At 39.6% G+C, this 22,370-nt stretch overlaps 2 protein-coding genes across 2 annotated transcripts in view; both read right to left on the bottom strand.

The window, feature by feature from the left end:
• Positions 1–1,705: 1,705 nt before the first annotated feature.
• Positions 1,706–3,067, bottom strand: rassf10b (Ras association domain family member 10b; the record flags this gene model as incomplete). Its single annotated transcript, XM_080029651.1, has 1 exon — positions 1,706–3,067. One exon carries the CDS (start codon positions 3,065–3,067, stop codon positions 1,706–1,708), a length of 1,362 nt encoding a protein of 453 aa, XP_079885777.1.
• A 4,277-nt stretch (positions 3,068–7,344) lies between these two features.
• tead1b (TEA domain family member 1b) overlaps positions 7,345–22,370 on the bottom strand; it is a 33,630-nt gene continuing 18,604 nt past the window's right edge. The window contains exons 3-11 of the mRNA XM_080032525.1: positions 20,795–20,893; positions 18,024–18,155; positions 17,681–17,724; positions 17,520–17,581; positions 16,287–16,411; positions 14,735–14,908; positions 12,330–12,470; positions 12,072–12,224; positions 7,345–10,641 (exon numbers count right to left, since the gene is read on the bottom strand). Coding sequence (XP_079888651.1) covers positions 10,528–10,641; positions 12,072–12,224; positions 12,330–12,470; positions 14,735–14,908; positions 16,287–16,411; positions 17,520–17,581; positions 17,681–17,724; positions 18,024–18,155; positions 20,795–20,893 — 1,044 coding nt within the window. The 3' untranslated portion in view covers positions 7,345–10,527. The remainder of the gene's footprint in view (positions 10,642–12,071; positions 12,225–12,329; positions 12,471–14,734; positions 14,909–16,286; positions 16,412–17,519; positions 17,582–17,680; positions 17,725–18,023; positions 18,156–20,794; positions 20,894–22,370) is intronic.

The following is a 22,370-nucleotide window of genomic DNA, read 5'->3' as shown; positions in this document are numbered from 1 at the left end:
TGTCTGGGAGCCTAACCATCCATAAAGAGAACACATCCATCCGGATGGAAATGTTTCTTCATAGGACAAAGGTGATCACTCAGATTAACATTGTATTGATTTGCAGTGACCCTTCCCTCTAAGGCGACAAGTTGACCCAAATCATGTCGGCAGAGTGCTCACCACAGCAAGCATAACAGAGAAACCTGATCCTATGACTGTAGGGCTCAAGCATTTAGGCCTGTTCTTTCTCTTAGTGTAGTGCTGGACCTGGTATGGCCAGTTCCAATGCAAAAACAAATCTGACCCATCTGATCGGCGTATGCTTTATCAATGTCATGACTTTTTCTTGGCTTTGAAACACAATCATTCATCTTGCATAAAATAGATGAATACAGTAGTTGACCATTTTGGAGTCAACTGTCATACAAGAGAAACACGTTAAACTATAACACAAATAGTGTGTGACTCATTGGGAGAGAGATAAAAGAGAACACATTTGTCCTTTTGACCTCAGAAAATTACAGTCTGCAGATTGAATCTGTGTCACTGTGTCAAATAAAATATGGAGGCTGTGTGCTGCCTTTCCACAGCTTTGAATGACTTGTGAAATGTCCTAACGATGTCCCTTGATGTTGCTCAACAGCAATCATTCCATACAAATATAATATACTGTATAATGTGTTATAATATTAATGATCACCTGAGGGAATAGAGCAATGTGTGTGTGTGTGTGTGTGTGTGTGTGTGTGTGTGTGTGTGTGTGTGTGTGTGTGTCTGTGTGTGTGTGTGTCTGTGTGTGTGTGTGTGTGTGTGTGTGTGTGTGTGTGTGTGTGTGTGTGTGTGTGTGTGTGTGTGTGTGCGTGCGGCGTGCGTACGTGTGTGTCATGTCTTATCATCTTTGAAAAAAAACTCTGATCCTGAATTTGCCCTTTTTATTTTGGCTTCAGGTATTGTGATGACTATGAATCACAGCAGAGATGTTTTCTCTATCACTTGGTGTCTGGGTCACAGTGAACGCTGAGATGTTGTTCCCACTCTGCACAGTAATCCCAACATTTGATATGGTGTCAAACAGCTGTATCTGATGTGTGTGTGTGTGTGTGTGTGTGTGTGTGTGTGTGTGGAAACCATTTGCTTTTTGAAGTCTCTCTCTTCCTACCTCTCTGATTACCATGTTTACTTCGTCTTGTCAAAGCACTTTGTAAACTTTTTTGGTGCTATATAAATACAATTATTATTAATATAAAGGTATTTTGGGAATATTGTATACCTTCATCATCACTTAACATCCACCCTGTAGTCCTGACTGCAACATCCGCACGTTTATAAATGTCACATTTCTGTTGCATCCATTCTTTTGGTCAATGCAAAGTGAAAAGAGGAACCAATGCACTCAAGCCTCAGTAGAAGTATTTATTAAATAGTATGTTAAAACAGCTTTATGGCAAGATGATGTCAAATTACCTCGACAAAAACAAATGTAGTCATTCTTCAACCAGTTTTAGAAGAATGTTGTAAAATATATATATATATACCTATAGAACATGTGTGGGGATTTTGATTATGCCATGTACAAAGTTCAATTTAGTTCAAAATATGACTAAATATGATTTTGATTAAGTTCAGAGTAACCAACCTCCCTGAGAGCGAAACAAAACTTCATTATTTCTCTAGGTGGAAATATGACAAACAATCAGATAGGCCAGACCTTCCTGATGAAACATTAAACCAGTGACTCCCACACAGGCTGGGTGTCTGAGTCCTGACTGTGCAGAGAACTTAAGCCAGTGTCTGAGTCGTCATCGTTCCCACTGTGAGCTTTGGACAGACCCCTGGCCTGCTCCACCCACTCGCTTTTACTTTCCAAAGTGCTCATCATCATCCCCGTCTTATCTTCTGTCCCGTGGCCATTTCTCTCCTCGCTGGCTGTCCTCGCTTCCTCTGCGTCCAAAATGTTGACTTTCTCCAGCAAATCCCTCATCTCCTTCTCCTTTGCCCCCCAAATCTCCTGTGTCAGCTCTAAATCGCTCCTAATAGCTTCTAAATCCGTGTTTAGGCGCAGACCGATGTACAAACTCGCATTTAGCTGCGTTCTGATCCTTTCTCCTTCCAAAAGCAGCTCGTTTTCCGAGGTTGTGTCTGCCTCAGTTGATGATGATGCTGGGACGCACTCTGTGTGTTGGCTCTGTTGCTCCTCTCTCCTCCGCTGCATCCAGCGCTGGTTCAGCTCCTCCTCAATCTGCAGAGAGATCTTGTCTATGAGGTCTTCGTGCCTGGACAGCTCCTCTCGTAGTCTGACCACCTCCTCGCACTGCAGCACGTGCGCTTCAAACTTGGCGAGTGTCTGAGCCGAACACAGCAGTTTGTCTCCCTCGTGGCTGGAAGCTGCAGCACCAGCGCTCATTAAATACGTGTCCTGCACATAATTAATCCCGTGTCTTTTAATTCTGTCGAAATGCACTTCCGCCTCGCACCCTTCGATCTGTGCGTCCAGCTCCGTAATCCTCTGCACTTGCTGGCAGATTGTATGATCCTGAGAAAGGACAAGATGAGCCAAAGTTTCCATCTTTTCCGCAGAGGACGTGTCCCTGTGCTTCGCCTGCTGCTGCCGCTGCGTCCTCTTTTTGTTGATCTTGTCCAACTTTCTGAAAGCTTTCCTGACAATCCGACGCTGTTTATCGGGCGAGATGCCAGCCATCGGATACTTGGCGGTCCCCTTGGTAACACAGCTGCTGATGGGGCTGTGTTTGCTGGGCACCACGCGCGCTTCTGCGCTCCGGGCTCCATGGTTCGCCAGAGACGCCTCGCTTTTCACCAACACAAACTTCACGTTCACCTGCTGCTCCTCTCCCCACGCGAACAAAAGCCTTAAAATCTTGGTTTTGTTCGGTAGGATCCTCTCGAAGCCTCTCCATTTCTCCACGATGCAGTAAGAGTGAGAGGAGTTGGAGAGGCCGTGTAGCGAGTCCAGGTCCTCCAGAAGCACTTTGACAACATCAGAGCAGGTTGTGCGCTTCGATACGCCGAGGACGAGTTTTTCCTCTCGGCAGACCCACACTGATATCTTACTCTCATACGTCTCCATCGTGAATGTCTGCTAAACTACACTTCTTATTAAAACAAATAAACAAAAGTAATTCTCAAAATGGATTTGTTGACATTCTCCGCGCAGCCGTTTCTTTATCTCCTCTGAGTGCATGCGCGCTGCATCCCAGACGCATCTGAGAATGTCCATGCGCCTCTATGTGCACTCTCCTGAGGCCAAGTCAGGGAAAAACTTTGGGTGCGTTTTAGCAGCGCGCTCACGAGACGCCTTGATCACATGACTACCACAAGAAAATACGACTTTGTGTTGTGACGAGGTGGCCTACTACTGGCAGCCAGGATGTTTTCGTTACATTCAGTCTCCATCCCCAGCTGCTGTTAGAGGTTTACTGTTATTATGGTCACTGTGGTCATTATTCTTTGATGAAATAGCCTAACAAGATAAGTAATACATGTCCTGTGATCATACCCGTCGCTATGGGCGGGCCATAGGGGGCCGGGCCCGCCCCCAGAAATGCTCGTGCCCCCCCACTTGGGGCACAGATCTCTCAAAAAAAAAATTACTTTAATTTTTATTTTATACTATCATAGTAGCTAATTTTGGGTTGATAAATACTAATGTTGCATTCTTTATCATCAAAACATTTAAAATATAAATAAACAATGGTGTGATTTTGTTTGATTGATGGGAGTCTATCTACACTGCAACAGCCTATCATGGCCTTACTGAAAAGAAAGTAAGGCTGCGTAGGCCTACGTAATACGTCAATGCAGCCGCTCAACATGTTTCCGCGCATTTTTGAAAGTGAAGCTGGATGAGTTTTCGCCGGCTTACTATTTCATTTCTAGTTCATCATAATCGATATTCGGTAGGCCTAATGGTTGAAAAGCCCACCAACAGTCTCCTCTGCCAAATCGGATCTCCAAACTGTTGTCTAACAGACTACTACAAGCCGAAATTATGGACTTGTTCAGCGCGGTGACACTTCTGATTGCGTGAAGCCACAGTACTCTGCGCTCCTCCAGCCACGGCCATCGAGGCTGTGCCGGAGACTGACCCCGGACAGAACCCGGTCCAAGCAAGAGAAGACGCACAATTTACAAGAACCTCCGCGGATTTGCAGTTGAGGAAACAGTTGGTCCGTCACAAAGTGACATAGACGAAAAGACTGAGTTCAAGAGTATTTTACAGTGTTATTGAAGCTGTGCAAGGAGAGATGGATGCGCGTTTTGGAGAGCGTAGTAGCAAGCTCATTGGCGCACTGGCTGCTTTGAACCCGGAGGCCGAAAGATATGTTGATGAGGAGGTTGAGCTCGGAGAAACGCCGCCTCCCGCTGTACTGATAGAAGGGACTGGAGAGAGCACAGCCCTGCCTCCACTCAAAGTAGGCTACCGTTTGTGTGTGTGTGTGTGTGTGTGTGTGTGTGTGTGTGTGTGACTGCTTTAAAATGCAATGTTTGAGATATGCGTCTGGTGCTATTTACTATCTAGTCTGGTGTTAGGCTACATCTAATATGTTGAATAGTCAAGTGTTTTATGGATATTCATAACATTGCTTCTATGTAATGTAGGCCTATTGCTTTAAATTATGAGGACATGTTATAGGCTAGGCTACCGCTGTTGGTTAGTTTAACGTGATGATTACGTGCTGCGCGAATAGAGTATAGGACTATTAAAAATATACAGTGTACTGTAGGCTAATAATAATTGTGCCCCCCTATGCATTTCATATGCCCCCCTTAAGACTGAGGTCTGGCGACGGGTCTGCCTGTGATTGCTACAGAGTTGAAACCCTGACTTCAGTTCAGAGTATATTATGGACAAATGTATAATAAACATTAGTTATTCTGATGTATCCATAAATCATAATCATATTTAACATAATATATATAGAATATTATAATTATGAATTTAGAGGATGAAGGCTTCTAACGCTGGGTGAGATAATTTAGAATAAATAGTACAAAATAAATAAATAAATGCATCCAAGATAATAATAATAATAATAATAATAATAATAATAATCATAAGTATGCATAATAATACTGCATACTTCATACAGCTTCAGATTGAGCACTAATTATTTTCCATACAACTCAATTCACAGCACACAGTAGTCTGTTGACTATGCAGATATGTTAAAAAAACTCGCCTTTTGGAAGGGTTGACTGTTGTTTCACCATGATATTTGATCATGTTACCATGAAAAATATGGTTTCACAGGACTGAGATTGAAGTGTCTAATGAACCGTGTGCAGCTGATGTGTCACTTAGCTTTTGAGAATAAAATGTCGACACCTGAACCTGCTTGCAGACGCACATTGTGGTTCAGTGAAATACTTCAGATGAATACTCTTGTTGTAAATTCAGTCTGAAGAAAGAAAACGCATCAGTTCATTGCCGAGCCGACAGTGCCAATGCTTCACACTTCAAACACACTTCAATCCAGCACATTCAGAAGTGGTGGTTGGGGTTACACTTGTTGTGTTCAGTGATGTGAATATTCAGGGTCGCTTTGCTTTTGTTTATGAGTGAGTGTGTGAGTGACACCTTCAGATGCACAAGTGGTCAGTTCATGGTGAAGATACCTGGAGGGTTAGAAACCTTGTGTTGAAGAACTCTGCCTATTAATTGAATGTTGTTACAAGTGTCAGCTCCGACTGCTGCTTTGATTGTTCTGTCCTAGATAGTAATAGTGTAAAGTGATGTCTTTAAAAAAAAATGCTGTGTAGAGGGCTCGGCTAGTTAATAATTTTGACCTTGCTGGCTTTATTATCTTCCTCTCATTGAGCGACTGAGCTTTTAGATTTCAGTTTTTGATTACAGAGCATGTGAGAAAACTACTGCTTATGTCTGTCTTCAACGGAGGAAATTAACATGTATTTCCATGTTCTTAATGCTTTGATGGATTAGTGTTTGGAAATCTCCATTTTTGTTCTAACCACATCAACCACTGGGCGACTTTGGCTCAGTTGGTAGAGCGGGTCGGCCGATGATCAAAGGATTGGAGGTTCGATCCCCGCCCTGCCATCTGTGTCATAGTTGTTGTGACACTTCGCCCACCTTGCCTCGTGTGAATGTCGATAGTTAGCCTGCTATCATTGTGTGTGGATGGTGTGGGAAAGGAAAACAGGTCTCCCTTGCAAAAGAGTATTCGGTCTCAATGGGATATACCTGTATAAATAAAAGGTTAAGAAAAAAAACACAAAGCATTGTCAGACTGGGGGCAAATAAAACACATTTGGAACTAGGAAGCACATCATGTTAGTTTACAGTAACTTCACCAAGTGCTAAAATACCGTCAGAATATGTTCATCTGCACATGAACGATAGCCTTGAAATACAGAATCCAGGATCACTGGAACTTTGCTTGTCCCCCTCACAGCTCAGAATGTATCATTAAAAGTGCTTTACAAATGACCACATGGTGGTGCTCTGCACTGCAAAAATGTTTTAGGATGGTAGGATGTTTGAGAAAAACCACATCAATCATTCACAATGTTCAGTCTAATAATGTGAATAATAAACTGAAATATTCCCAAAGTAACTGAAAAGAACAAAACCCAGTTACCAGTTGGGTAGTTTTCATATATAATGTTCGTCATCACAGCAGGGAAATTGTAAATTGATGCATATGTTCAATATTCCGGACACCTGTAGTTCAAATGGTCAGACTTGGTTGGGCCTTAATAGTGTCTTATCACAACTATTTCAATATAGCACCAAAGGTTTGCTTTCTAATATAAAAATCATGACGCGTTTGCTTTTAATTGAGCAATGGGTAACACTTTACAATAAGGTACACAAAAAAAGAGTAGTTACCCTTTTAAAAAGGTTAGTTTACCTTTTAAAAAGGTAAATTTACCTTTTAAAAAGGTAAATTTACCTTTTAAAAGGTTTACCTTTCAAAAAAGGTTAGTTTACCTTTTAAAAAGGTAAAGGTAAACTAACCTTTTTAAAAGGTAAACTAACCTTTTTAAAAGGTAAACTAACCTTTTTAACCTTCTTAAAAGGTAAATTTACCTTTTAAAAAGGTAACTACTCTTTTTTTGTGTACCTTATTGTAAAGTGTTACCGAGCAATGTCTCCCTCTAGTGATGGCTGCTGTTACTGCAGTGGTATACATTGAAACATGCTCCTTTACATCATGAGAAACAGGCGATTAAATCTACAGCAAGCGACAGGCTCCATCTACTGTTGATGTCAGGTTCTTGCAGTTAAATATTAAATTATAATGTCCATACCACACAGCCATGTCTGTAAGGGAGCGTTATGCTGTTAATTACTATGTCAAAGGAAGTGACAACAAAAGGAGGCAATATCTTTCAGATTTATTTACCTTCAATATTGCATACATACAAAGTATCTAGAAAGCTAAAAAATATCAACTATTATCAAGAAAAGGCATCATAATGTTACGGAGCATAGACAAGACCATATGCAGAACACAGAAACATCGCAGAGCTTATTTTCTCTCCTTTGCTCCAACACTTTACTGTCAAGGATACGAAAAAGATATCACACATCTGTACCAAGAAAAGCCAAGAGATCATTTTTTGTACAAAGCACCTTTTTACAAAAAGCAAGTCTGCACACAAAACCCAAATGTGCGTATGATAACTATATGTGAGCTACGTGAAAAATCACTTTAAAGCCACCATCTGAAAATGGTCATAAAACAAAAAAGGTACCAGTACCTAATCTTCGATAGAATAACAAGTAACAAGAGCTAAACTACTGATATGTTTTAGCATGATTCCTTAACTAAGCTGCTTTTTCATATTTTTTTTTAATTGTCTAAAGTGTTCATTTTCTCTTCAAATGGTCCATCAGACATTCCTGCCATTAAAGGCACCAGTCCTGCTGTTTACGTAAGAGTTGAAAAGACATGTCAAAATTTACCAGCAGCACATCATTACCATCTTATTGGGCTTGCAATATACAGACAATGTCATCACAAAAAAACAAGTACAACCATATACAAGTACAATAGGAAAACAGGAACATCTCACTAAGTAATCAATAAATGTGAACAGATACACAGGGTAAACATAAGAAAAAGCCTAAAAAAACCCCAGTGTCCACAGGACTGTGGCAAAATACTGAATGATTGAACTGTATCTGCATCCACCAGATACATTGTCTGCAATTATTTAGAGAATTTTCCATTAAAATACTTTAGATGATATTTCTTTTTAGAAACAGTAAATGTTTGAGTAGCTATGGCGCTTTCAGTGAAAAGTATTAACCTCGACGGCCTTGTCCATACTAGCAAAAATGAGTTTCTGAAACGGCATCTCAAAACCACCATTTGTTTAGGAACCAATTACAGGCTTAACCCACATTGATAACAGTTAAAAAATCTATTTGAGTGGTTTTCCTCGAAAAATGAATTAGTGCTTGATAAACTTTCAGTTTGCGTTCTGAAAGATAATAAATGATAAATGCTTGTGTCTGTCTGTGACTCGTCAACATCACAGCTGCGTCTGCATCATCACAGGTAACATTGTGAAAGCGTGATGCTTTTCTGTGGTTTTCACATCCAGCGAGCTTGGTCGCGGGAAAGAGGAAAACCAAATGTTTCCTTTTTTCTTTTTTAAAACACTTGGACCTGCAAGTGTGCACGAAGCAGACAGCTGCAGCGTGTGTATGAGTTTACATCCAGCATGCAGTCAGCGGCTGCGCAATCATCAGCAGGTCTTTCAGTCTCTAGAAATACTTCAAATACACAACAATGTAATAAAAATTAATATACCACTGATTTATTTTTTTTACCAGTAACCAGCCTTGCCCCTGCTGTCATTACAATCCTTTTAAAAAGGCAATGTGGTGATTGGTTTCACTTATGTCTCATTTTTGGTCTAGCAACTGTTCATTTTAAATTTCTGTTTGATCTTTTTGAAGCTGGAATTTTGAAACCAAAGGCACTTACTTGCTACCATGCAGGACACTAGAAAATGATTGACTGTATCTCTGTATTTTTGGTCTTTTAGAACAGGAAAGGCAGTCAGTCTGTGTTTATAGTAAACTCTTCGGAAAAAGGCTGATGTTTTAGGAACATATTACAGCAATAGAGAAAAATAGAACCTGTATTTATGACGGTTTCTGAGCTTAAAATGTGTAAATTTAATCGACATAAGTGTACTGCCTTTTCACAACAACAACAACAACAATATGTCTTGTAGGAGTGTACCAATTGTAAGAAACAAGATTTTGCAGATGGGAAGATGTACCAAGTATTATATCGGTGAGTTGTGTTTGCCTGTTTCATCCATCAGACTGATTTTAGACTTAAAAGAAAGCAAAGGGTAACGTTAAGAGTATATCCTAAGGCACTGTACATCTACACTTTGGCAGATAGTATTGTGAATGTCTTACACAATGCAAACGTATGAAGAGTTTTCCCACGTGGAGATCACAGTTTTAGTGGCATCTTTTGGAGTTCACACAGCTATATAACATGTTTAAGGCTGGGGGGTCGGTGTGTAGGCCACAGAAACGTGAAAATAGTGTGAACATGAAGGCATTAACACTCTGGCTTGAAGTCATTCCATTACGATCCCAGAGGAGAACCATATCTTAAAGGGGACCAAAGTCACAACAACATACCGAACAAGACCTGCTGTTTACAGGTGATTGATAGTGTTATGGTTATTTAAATTGTTGTTCCTAAAAAACAGATCTTACAGAAATAATTTTGTAAAGCATCACCAAGGCAAGACCAGGACGGGTAACAAAGTGCTTTTGGACAAGATAAGTCACTTTAAGCTGTACTTTAACCTGTCTAAAACCTAGATATTCTCCTATCAGTTGTCCCAGAGAAGAACACAGAGAAATGCTTAGCAGGTGGTTGGATTTGGATTTTTTTCACAGTGCATTACTTCTGTTAGTGTCTAAGACTTGGAGTGCTTGACATGGGATAAATATATAATTTAATTTTATTTTTTTTTTATTTTTTTTTAATGGCAGTCATTTTGTAATATTCACAACCTTGCATCCACCTTCTGTCTATGTCTAGAGTTGTGTTGGTTTAGTTTCTTTGGAAAATCTATTCATGTCTGTATACCGACAGTATGTACGCTTACAAATGATGAAGTACAGACATATACGAAAAACATATTCAAACATATTACAAACACCAAATCAGGCCAGCATCCTTTTTTTTCTACACAACAAAGCAGAAGAAGACAACACACATTTCCATTTACCAAAGTAATCTAGTGAATTCTTTAAAAACGGCCACATGTAAACCCAACAAGAGACCAACTTAACGTATTTCAAATGAGAATTCCCATATTTATACATACATAAAACAACTGTACCGCAATTCACAGCTGCAGTCAAATAACAAACAATTTATATTAACACAAATTTATAACTGACTTCACCCGATATCATGACCAAAAAGCATTGTAGGTGTGACTTTCAGGTAGAGGCACTGCCACTAGTTTTGAGGTTGGTAAGTCTATGAAAGGAGTAAGGGAGGAGCTTAGAGCCTCTCATTCCTTTACCAGTCTGTAGATATGATGCTGGGCGCCGTGTTCGCTGTTTGACACTTCAAACACACACGCCATACATAGCAGGGTCTCCTGGGTGTCCCTATTCGTCACCACCTGCAAGAGAATAAAAGTACATTTTGTATTTTGTAATCTGTTTGGTGCTAAATTGGTTAAAAGCAGTTGCCACATTTATAAAAAGGACCAACACAGATGTAGGTTCAAGAAACCAGGTGCTGGTTTCCTGAATTAAGTAAAAATGTGCTTTTCTGTGATTTACTTCAAATGCTCTTCAGTTAACTTTCCCAGAGTGATTGACTGACTGAAAGGAAATTGAGAATCGAAAAAAGTATCACTACTTTTACGATTGTGGTGAATTTCTACAATCGGGACACGAGTGACTTGAAAAGGCAGTGTCCTATATTGGCTTCCTGATTTATTCGAATTTGCCTTAAGGGGCCACTGCATCTTTCCAGTAATTTTACCATGGCTGTTATTCTGTAAGTAGTTTTGATTGTATTGGAATGAAAATATTTGTTTCTGTACTAAATGTTAGGTAAAGTGATTTCAACATGTTTAAAAACTATAAGAATAAGTTGATGATTATCAGGATAATATCGTTAATCCTAATAGTTTTGACCAGGAGAATTATTACATGGATTTTTTTTATATCAACCTATATACCAACTGGAACATTGATAAATATGCTTTTCATAATTTCTTTATTGAAGCTTTAGGTGCAAATATCAGTAGCATGATAGACACACTAAAGAGAAGATATGAAAACTGAAACCAGAACATCAGGAAAGCATTTGGTATACTTATATTATTAGGCAGAAGATTAAAAAGCCTTTACTGACCCTTCCACTGTTGAACGTTGCCTTTTTGAGAAATGATTAATAAGATCTGGAAAGTGCTTGTTGTCAAAATCACTTTTTGTCAAAATCAGTGAATATCTCCTCACCATTCGCTGTCTGTCCGTACTTTGCGAGCGCTGAAAACCAATCTGGGGTTAATACGCAGCCCAGGCTCTGTAACTGGGCATATAAACAAAGGGTATGGAAACAAATGGGGCCCGGCAGAGCTAGCAACATGCCCATTTACAGAGCCTAGGCTGTGTATTAACACTGGATGTTTTTGTACAACCAGCACTGACAGTTAGCGGATGGTGTGGAGATATTCACTGATTTTGACCAAATGTGATTTGACAACAAACATTCTCCAGAATCGCTGACTCCAACTTTAATATGCTTTTGAGCCCCAGTTAATTAATGTTTTGCCTTCTCACTAGCGGTGAGTGACACTAAGACCCCATGTGATGGCTAATAAGAGGGGTTCCTGCCCCCTCTTTTCCTCTGAAGATAATGCGGGCTCCTCACACTGTGTCTCATCCCCTGTGGAATGAGAGCAATGTAGGACCGGAGAGAGGAAAGTCCTCTGAAAGGCCCATAACCCCCCCAACAGCAGCTGGAGACAGCGACACACCCTGACAGCGTAGAGAAGAAGAAGAATGAGAAGTGGCCCACTAAGGTCAGCAAGGTGATTACCAATAAGATGGTGAAGTTCTCCAGCACACTGTTCATCATATATTTCTCTGGCAGATGCTTTAGCTTATGGATGAAGTTGATCATGTATTCACACATGGGAGACCGGCTTATCCTGTAGACAAAGCGTCCATTCTCAAACCGTGCGTATTCAGTCTAAGGAAAGGGAGGGGAAAGAATTCATTCATTAGCGTAGATTCTCTTTTTAATTTACAACTTGTATCCACTGTTCTGATATGATGGAACGTTTTGAGTTATTACCTCAACTTTCTCGACCACCTGCTTGCCAAAGGAGCAGACCTTCGTTGAGCACGTGATGGTCATGTTCTCTGAGCTCTCATACTGACTACTGACTCCGTAGAAAGATCCAGAGTCATCTTGAATGTTGCAGTTCAAGTCAGCCTGTTAGCCGGAGAAAAGAGAGTATTTAGTGCCGGAAAAAAGGGAGTATATAGTTCATATGCATCCTAACCAATCCTCCAACCAATTATATTCATCATCAAAAGAACCAAAGGAAGCAAATACCTGGACATATATTTTTTAAGATAACACAGTTGATTTATTTGTAACATACGGTGGCGCTGAGCATTCACCAAATAAAAAAAAGTTTCACTCCTTATCTAGCCGTAAGCACACCAGGATCTCGTAAATTACGACATCAGTATCTCGTTATTACGAGATCTTTTCTCGTAATTACGAGATAAGGATCGCTCTCTCATTCATTAGTAACGTGGCTGGCTGGCTGCAGGACTGCAACGATGACGCTACCCGACGTTATCGTCTTTTTTTCCTGTTCTAAACACACACTTTTCTCAATTTTTTACACACAATTCATGACCAGGATATGAGAATAATGGCCTGAATGTTGATTTAGCAATTTAGTGGTCGTGGTTCCGGTGTCGTGCCAAACTTAGACCCTATAATGTGTGTGTGTTTGTGTGTGTGTGTGTGTGTGTGTGTGTGTGTGTGTGTGTGTGTGTGTGTGTGTGTGTGTGTGTGTGTGTGTGTGTGTGTGTGTGTGTGTGTGTGTTTGTGTTTGTGTGCAGAGGTGAACTTAGCCATTTGGCAAAAGTAGGCAATTGCCTTTGGTTTCCGGACTACAATAGGCCCCATAATCATCTTATACAATTATTCTAAAGATGTTTTACTGTTCATTCATTAATCAGTGATCGCACAAGGAACTGAGGGAAACACTTTGGCTACTGTTTACGCCCGTGATCAGCTGCTGAGGTCCGACTGGGCTTTTCTCCTGAACAGTCTCAATGACTGCATGTCTGCGCAATGTTGACATAGCTACTACTTATAGTAATGCCCTCCTCACTTTTAAGAAACATCAATATTTCCTAAAGCCTCAATCCCAGCAGGAAATACAAATCGATAATGTCGGGCAGCGTTATCGTTACCGTCCTGCAGCCAGCCAGCCACGTTACTGATGAATGAGAGGACGATCCTGATCTCGTAATTACGAGATACTGATGTGGTAATTACGAGATCCTGGTGTGTTAACGGCTAGATAAGGAGTGAAACTTTTTTTTATTTGGTGAATGCTCAGCGCGACCGTAGTAACACTTTTTAAACAATAATATATGTGTGATTGACACAAAAGTAAGAACACAATCGGATCAATAACTAGACCATTAAAGATCCAAAAACTAAATAAAATGTGTTTCTATTCAATGACGTTATCTTGCATATCTACTCAACAGTGAAAATATTTTTGATATTTATTTCATAATATTTTTTGGCCTATAGTACATTAACAAAATATCTTTAAGGACCTTTTTTATGTATTTTTCATAGAACTCTGGCTAATAATAAAAATGTATTTTACAGGTTCAAAATAGACAGCCCAGGCCTTTTTTTCAGCGCACACACAGTACGTACAGGTAGTGGATTGTGAGGAGATATTCAATGATTAAAAAGTGATTTTGACGACAATAATTATCTGTCGAGATTAAACATGCACAGCACATTTCGAAATAAAAAGATCTGGGCCACATCTGAATAAGCATGGTAAATGTATCCATATTAGAAACAAGATTCTAAAGGAGATTAAATGAAGTTACGTTAAAAGACTGGTTTATAGTCTGAATGAGGTCTGCTCCTGGAGGGCAGCCTTTCAATGCCCTCAACATCCTGTTCATTATGGATACAAAAAGAGGAGACATCCTCTTACAGCATTCTCCTCCTTCATTAAGCAAAGCAGTTATACATTCATTATTGTGCAGATTCCGTCTTTCATTTGAAATTTAGATTGGCCGGTCACATCAAAAGGAATTTGAGGGGACTTGGTCCAAGTGCATTGGGTCATACTTTGTTGGCTGCCGCTAGTTAGCATTTTGCATCAGGGAGGAAATACATGCAATGTTTAAACAGCCATTAGGAGTGCAACCAGGTCACTCCATTGTTAGGAGATATTACATTGAATTAGTGAGCGCTTTGATCAAAAGCTCTCCTGCTATGCAAGTCCAAAAACAGTGCATTCTGCAAACATTAAGAGAGCAATCTTCTCTGTGTGGACTGATTACACCCGATCACTAAAGACCAACCCGGACACACAATGGGCACCAACATAATGATGTGTGTGAAACATGTGAAGCCTGTAACGCCAACATTTTATTTGATGCTCATCAAGTGTTTCAATGTGGCTGAAAAATAGCACTCACCCAGAATTTTATAAGGAAGAAGGAGTTCTGGGGACCTTTTCCATATAGCTCCTTCAGACCTCCTTTTTTCTCTGGGAATTTGTCATAAATCTGACGAATGTCCACCGCCTCCAGCAGGGCGTCGCTGTAGGAATGATTGGTCTGTCCGATATGTACAAATAGGTGCTTGTTGTACTGAAAGAGTCAATAAATAATATACATATTACTATTATTGTTTGAAGCAAACAAACATATTCGTAAATGTTTTATTTCATCATCTGTTATAGAACAGTGTCTCCATTAGAACCTTCATAAAATGCCATACTCAGTCATAATCTGTAACAGTATTGCATATCAATATCCAGAAAGTCATTGAAATAATTAGGAATTTGTGAAATGAAAGTGCCAATTCAGTGAAAAAACTCCAATAATAAGCAAGCTGTAGCTAGAATCAAAGTGGCAAAATGCACTCTGATGAGAAATAAGCCTGTGCTACATTGCTTTTTATTTGTTTGTACGGTTTTGTACATATCTTTTTCAATTTTCATAATATACAAATGAGGTAATATTCTGCTCCACTAAAGCCAAAAACAAACTGATTTGTCATTTGTATTAAACCAAGCCGATATGCAAGACTACTTGGCTGAAATTCTATAATCTTATGTTGTGACTTTATTACAAGAAACAAGGCTGTCGAACCACACACACCCACTAGGATGGATCCATCCAAAGTATTACATTAGGCTCAACCATAAAAGAAAATATTTAATGTGTTTAAAAAGCAAATGTAAGCTAGTAAATGGATATAAATCAGTCTTTGCTCTGCATAAAAGGAAACTACAATTGACTTGAATATTCACAATGGGAAATTAAATGCAGTTGTTTCGTTATTTTCAACTGCAAATATTTGGATATGATTTAAAAATTGTGGTCTGTAAACCTCAAACTCATGATGCGTAGCGAATAGCAGAAAGAGAAGCAGCAAATCAGAGGATAACATTGGATTTTGAGAGGTTCGTTGCCCTCGCCTTGGCCGTCTGAAACCCGTTCATGTGGAGTTTCATCAGTTTAAAAAGCTCAGAGCAGCCTCTCCAGCATGAAGCCTTCAGGGCAAATGCAAGTATTTCAAGAACTACGCTGAATCTAAGATTAATGGCTGTTGTCATGTGGTATTAACACCAAAAGAGTGCGCAGCAGAATGTGGACAAACATTAAAAAAATAGCTAAAGCAAACAAGAAATGCCAGACACAGACTGAAGTTGTCAACTCACACTCGGTGAGTCTGCGGATCGTCTCGCTGAGCTGAAGTCTGCAGCTTAAATATAGCTTTATCATGCTTTTTTAAGAAAATGATTAATATACAGTCCCATTATTTCTGCAGGTTTTGGTGCTGCTGCTGTGTATCCCTACAGGCCAGGCTATCTCCCCTCTGGGCTTGTTTTGGCCTCCTCTCAGCTGACTCTGGGAAAACGTCCCAGTGTATTATAGAGGAGAGAACCGGATGATAAGAGGCAGGAAACCAACACCATGAGATAGTGATATTTCACGCCTTAGTATATATCGCTCCACTCACTGATTCGGGGTCTCTCTGTTGCTCTAGGAAGGCTGAGAACTCCACCAGTCGTAGTTTAGATGTACCGATGGAGCGGCCCTGCCATGCCGGTGCTGTGGGAGTTTGAGCCGATGTGGGCTCGTAACCTGCAGTAACAACACAATAAAAAAAGATCCATTCATAGGTTGTTTTTTTAACAGTACAGCACAAATGTGTTCATCTGAAGACAAATAATAGTGTTATGTCATATTAGAGGTATTGTCCGTGATCTGTTGGGTTTGTTTACATTGTCCTGATGTTGTTACTGGCTACAGATCTCATTGCTCCAAATAGAAATGTTCACAACAACCAATCAAAATGAATTACACCACAGCAGTGCCATACAGGGGGAATAATTCAAGAAGTATTTGTGGGAATACTATAATTCAAGAAGTATTTGTGGGAATACTTTCTTATTAATTTCCAGTGTCCCAGTCCATATTAGTTAATAAGAATAAAATATACAACTGGTTCAAAACAGATCCAATACACACACAAACCTTCATTGTAACAGACACTAAAACAGATAAATTATAAAATAATTCACTCTGTGGAAAATAAGTGAATGGCCAAACAGATGTTTTATTTAACCAGAACATTGTTGATTGTTAATTTGATGGCTGCTCTTGCTTCAATCCCTAAAAATACAAAACAAAAAGTGCAAATATGTGGTTTGGTGCAATTCTTGCAATTTAAGTTTTTATTTTTTATTTGTATAAGCAGGTTTTAACAAAGAATAATAAAACACTGATTGTGATTGATACTAGTCGTCTCAAACCAGATCCTCAAATCCAAACATTGACGTAACTCCTCCCTCCTGGTGCTACACTGTAGATAAGGTGCTCTAGGGGAAATGTTGATCGGTTCAAAGTATCAAACCTACTTTTATTGTTGTTGCTATTTCCCAAGCATTTCACCTCTCTCTCTCTCTCTCTCTCTCTCTCTCTCTCTCAACATATTTGTTTTAGGGCCAGTTAATCTGCCAATTCTCACAGTAAGATTAAAAAACATATTTAACAACCAAGCAGAGGTTTGGAAATGATTTATACGGAGAATGTGGAGATGGAGTGAGCTTGAATAGCACCTTCGACTATGTTGTGCATGTTTTTGGACAAAGACCTGTGTTTGGAGTGGTGTAAAAACATGTTACACTTTATATTTTTTCAGAATCACCTCACAATTGAAGAAAGAGTTTTAACTAAGCTAAGTTCTCACTTGAAATGGCTGTTGTAACTGTTGGCTGGATGGGATAGGCTTGCTGGGAGAAAGGCTTTATACTGGAACAGAAAAAATGAGACATCAAAACATAATGAATGTATTTTTCAAAGAGAGTTTAGAGTGTCTTTTTTTCTGACACAAAGTATGATACTACTTACTCTTGTGAGGATCCCGGCTGACCAGTCATCATACCCTGCCACAACTGGAGAAAGAGATGTACGAACAGACAGTAAAGAACAAACAACAAAGAACATCCAATTGTGAGCAGCTGTTAGCAACAAGATCAAAATGGCTCTTAGCTCCATGTTTAGTGGATGTAGTTATCTTGACTATACCACTCCTTTTGATCATGTTCTTATCTGATGGGAGCAGCAGTTGGTGCAAAGCTGTGGTGTGTAATGTGATTTGGCCCGGGTGCCGGCGCTTGTTGGCCCTATTGCTGGCCTGCGTTGAAGCTGGACAGGGTGGATCAATAGTGGGGTGCAGACGAGGGTCTCTTACCCCTGCTCCGGGGAAGGCTGGGCGCGGGATGCCTGGCAGTCCCAGCTTGTTGTGTATAGCCGTGGCAGAGACGATCTGAGCCGAGGACATGGAGGCCATGCTCTGGAGGGCTTTGTCTTTCACTGCCTGGTCCTTTAACAGCAGTCACAAAAGGCTTAGCACTCACGCAGAAAGGGAGGGAGAGGGGGCATGTGGCAGAGGTAGCAACAACCAGACTCCTAACAACACTACAGAAAGCACCACTGACCTCTCTATCAACAAAAAACAGCAAGCAGGTTAAACAAAGATGCACCCATCACGTTGCTTTTTAAGTGCAGGCTCTTTTTTCTTTTAAAGGCATGTGTCACACAATGACAATTGAATTCCAATATATAATGCTTATTGCTTAGTGGTGGTATGCACTTAAAAGAAAGTTTACGTGTTGACTAATGTACTGGTAGAATACTTTTTTTTACTCATTCAGCAGCACTTCTGTCAAGGCTGCGTTTGTCTGCATGTCAAAACACATCTAAACATTGTAAAGATTTTCTCTGGTAAATGTGAAGGACACAGATCCAATCAAAGACTGGTTCACAGCTCCAGTTTGTTGCTTTTCTTTCATCTTTGGACAAATCTTTTGGTAAATGGCTATGCTTGAAAATTGATTCAAAGAGTACTACAAAGACTGCAGAGGTGCAATATACATTTGATGTTGTTCTAGACATAGTATTCTGCAGATGTGTATTAGAAGAGTTATTTAATGTTGTAGTTCCATTAATGCTAAGGCATTATGTAAGCCTCTCGTGCTTGAAAACCCATGCAGACTCACTGGTGGCCGACGCCAAAGACAAGCATGCTGGTGGAGCAGAGTCAATATCACTATAGTGTGATGAAAGTATGATGGCACAAAGTGAAACCAAAACAATGGGAAAAAATGGGCAGCAGCTATTTAGCTATTTTGACACTATGGCAGAAGCACACATGCAAAACTATTAACTAAAAGCCGAGGCAGCCCCTTATGAAAGCAGACACAGCCTCACAACAGAAGGAAGATACTTACCATATGTGTGACCTAAAAACAAACAAACATGGGTTTTATTATAATTTTTTTTTATATTAATTAGTGTGAGTACTTTAACATTTTGAACTTTTCAAGTCTGAGTTCTGCATGAAAAAGTCTCAGTATTAACATGTCCAAACGTGAGTAACAAATTATTCTACTTTAATTTGTTTAGCCATCGTAATACAGTAAAACACAGATGTGAAACAAACACATTATAACAAAAGGGTTAAGACATTTGTATTTACAAATTAGCAATGGTCTCTGGAGAACTTCACAATCTGATCAGAAGTCATCACTCAAAAGAAAATAATGGAGCAGTAATGTAATGACTGTAATTTCACGAAAATTCCAGAGACCAAACCAGAAACAGCAGTTTGTCATTGATGCCACCTTTAAATGAAGGGCACCCTTGTATTTCTCTTTTACCCTAAACTTTAATTTGCTTTAAATGAGAAAAGACAGGGATTCATACAAAAGTTGTCTGTATTTCTTCAGACAGCTGCCCGTGCCCTTGAACGACCAGGCATTCATGTGGCTATCTGCCGATCTGACTCTGTTTCTTAACATAAACACACACACACACACACACACACACACACACACACACACACACACACACACACACACACACACACACACACACACACACACACACACACACACACACATTAATGGGGGGTCATTAATTGGTGTACTGGGAGTGGAGTAAAGTGGGAAAGTCAAAATAAAAAGTCTGCTTTCCAAAAAAGAAGAAAACAGCATTACTTTGTAAAACACCTTAAATTACAGGTCAATATTATTCAAGATTACTCTTTTCACAAAGCTTTTATTTTTCTCCCATTTGAATCTGCCACTCTGAAAGGCCTTCTTCAGTGGTTTTAACAGATTTCAATGCTGCTCTGTAATGATGCCATCTGAACTGGGAGGAAGGAAAGCAACTGACAGCCATGGCATTGAGAGTTAACATCATATTGAAGGCAGAACAAGAAAGCAGAGAGGGCATTTCAGAAACAAGCCAGCCACCATCGGACCGTCAGCTCTCAGCCACTCACACCAACGGCCAATGCCAGCATGCTTTCCGACATTTGCTCTCTTTGTTTTGGACTAAATTATTACAAAATATCCATATATTTAGAATCTGAGCCTGATTAGTATAAAAAATCATTATCGAATAGTTCTTTAATTCAAATTGGCACCATCATCACATCGCGACTGTAGGTTCTGTAAAATGTCTTGCTCAGTACAGACTGTATCTTGGCCACACTTCTTTAAAAACTTATTAAGGAATGCTTTCTAATATTTGTTTTTGCATTTTATGTGGTACATGTCAATGGGCCTATAAAAAGACCCAGCTTCAATCAGCCTCTTGTATGGCTAAAAAAAACGATCTTATTAACAAGCCGTAGCATTTGCTTTGGCGTGGCTGACATTAATCCATTTTATTATTTGTATAAATGAACTAAACAAACTGAAAGTCCTCAATATTTCTATACTAAGTCATGGATACGATGAGAACCGTAATTAAAGGTCAATATGTAGACAAAACCAATTAGACAGGACAGCGACAACAGGTCTGAGTAAGGGTGAAAGATTAACTGAGAAGGTGGAAAAGGAAAGGAGGAGGGGGTTAACAAAATCGCAGCAGACAACAGTGAGCAGAGGATTTGGGGGAATCAGAGCACCAGGCATTCACTCTGTCACCACGGGAAACAGTTAAGTTAAGACGCACAGCAACCAACAAGCCCAAAAGCAGAAAAGCGCATACCTTTAGCTTGGAATGAAACTCACGAGATTTCCTTCTGGCAAGAACCTGAATGTGACTAGACACCTGCGGGGTAGGGGAGGGGAGGAAAACAAAGGAAGAGCCTGTAACCATGGCAATGAAAAGCCCCCTGCAACTGGGCAAAGCCAGACGTACCTTAATGGCAGCTTGGATTTCTCGAACTTTCTTTCTTGCTAAGACCTGTATGTGACTAGACACCTCCATTTAAAAAAAAGAAAAGAGAAAAATGGAAAATAAAACAACAAGAACAGAACAAAGTGAATTATACATTTCTTTGTTAATTTTTTTTAAACTCTTGAGCACAAGATGCATAACAGAAGCATTTTCAAACCACACACCAAGCCAACAGCCAATAAAGCGTTATGCTGTTTGTCGTCGTCACTTAAGTGAACTGATTAAGGAGGATGCAGGCCCCTTTAGCACACATTAAAGCACCCAGATGTGATCTGCTGTGTGCTGAATGAGAATGGGCTGGTCTAGTATTCTTCTGGGAGCTGGGCGAGGCATTTCACCGGCCAAGTTTACCCCCGACATTCACACAGATCAGAAAGTATATATTGTATATAATATTCTCACATGAAACATTCAGCAGGGCAAGTAGGAGTTTGTAAGAAAAATAATGTGTAATTTTGCTATTTAGGTTTCTACATACAGTAAAATAAAGCTGTAACAATTAGTGAATTCATTAATTACAAGAAAAGTAATCATCAACTATTTTAATAATCAACTATTTCCAAACTTTGTCTGGTCCTAGCTTCTCTAATGTAAAGGACTTGTGTTTTGATGTATTTTAAATTCATCATCTTTAATAATGTTGGTCGGACAACATTAAATAAATAAATAGATAAAACATAACAACAAAATAATCACCGGAATTAACGATAATGAAAATTGGGGCTGCCACTAATGATTTATATAATTTTCAATTAAACTGATGATAACATCAGTAATTTATTGACAAGTTATTGATTAAGCTATAAAATGTCCACCATAAATAACAGTCCAAAATCCAAATTGATTGTTGGATTATTAGACCTTTTGCTTATTAATTTAAGATCAATTGATTTACCATTTCAGCTCTAAAAAATACTCATTAGTCGCAGCCCTAACTTAAATAGCAACACAAATGACACAGACACCTCACATTTGAAACTAACAAAAGAAACAGATGTGTGTGACGCAAAGAGCGTGAGAGAGAAACCACACAGCCTTTCTGGTCCAGACTGATCAATCCATACACAGTGATCGAATGTCACTCTAGACACTGGCTTGTTTATCATTGTCATTCAAGTCAGTGGTCATACAGGGAATTTACTGTGGGTTACTGAAGCACTATCAGAGCTGCTCATTATCAGGTGATTTCAATACAGCGATCAACTGTTTTACTTTGTCACATTTCCATGACATATAACAGCACGGGCTACAACAGTAAATTAATCACAGATGGATTCAAATGGTCTGAGCTCACCTCTGTCATGAGAGTGTGCGTATCTGCAGTGCTGTGTGCACACTGTGTGTTGCA

This window comes from Ammodytes marinus (genome assembly GCF_949987685.1).
Source record: "Ammodytes marinus genome assembly, chromosome: 1".
Taxonomy (NCBI): domain Eukaryota; kingdom Metazoa; phylum Chordata; class Actinopteri; order Uranoscopiformes; family Ammodytidae; genus Ammodytes; species Ammodytes marinus.
Note: the sequence above shows the minus strand (reverse complement) of the source record. Positions and strands in the feature narration are given on the sequence as shown.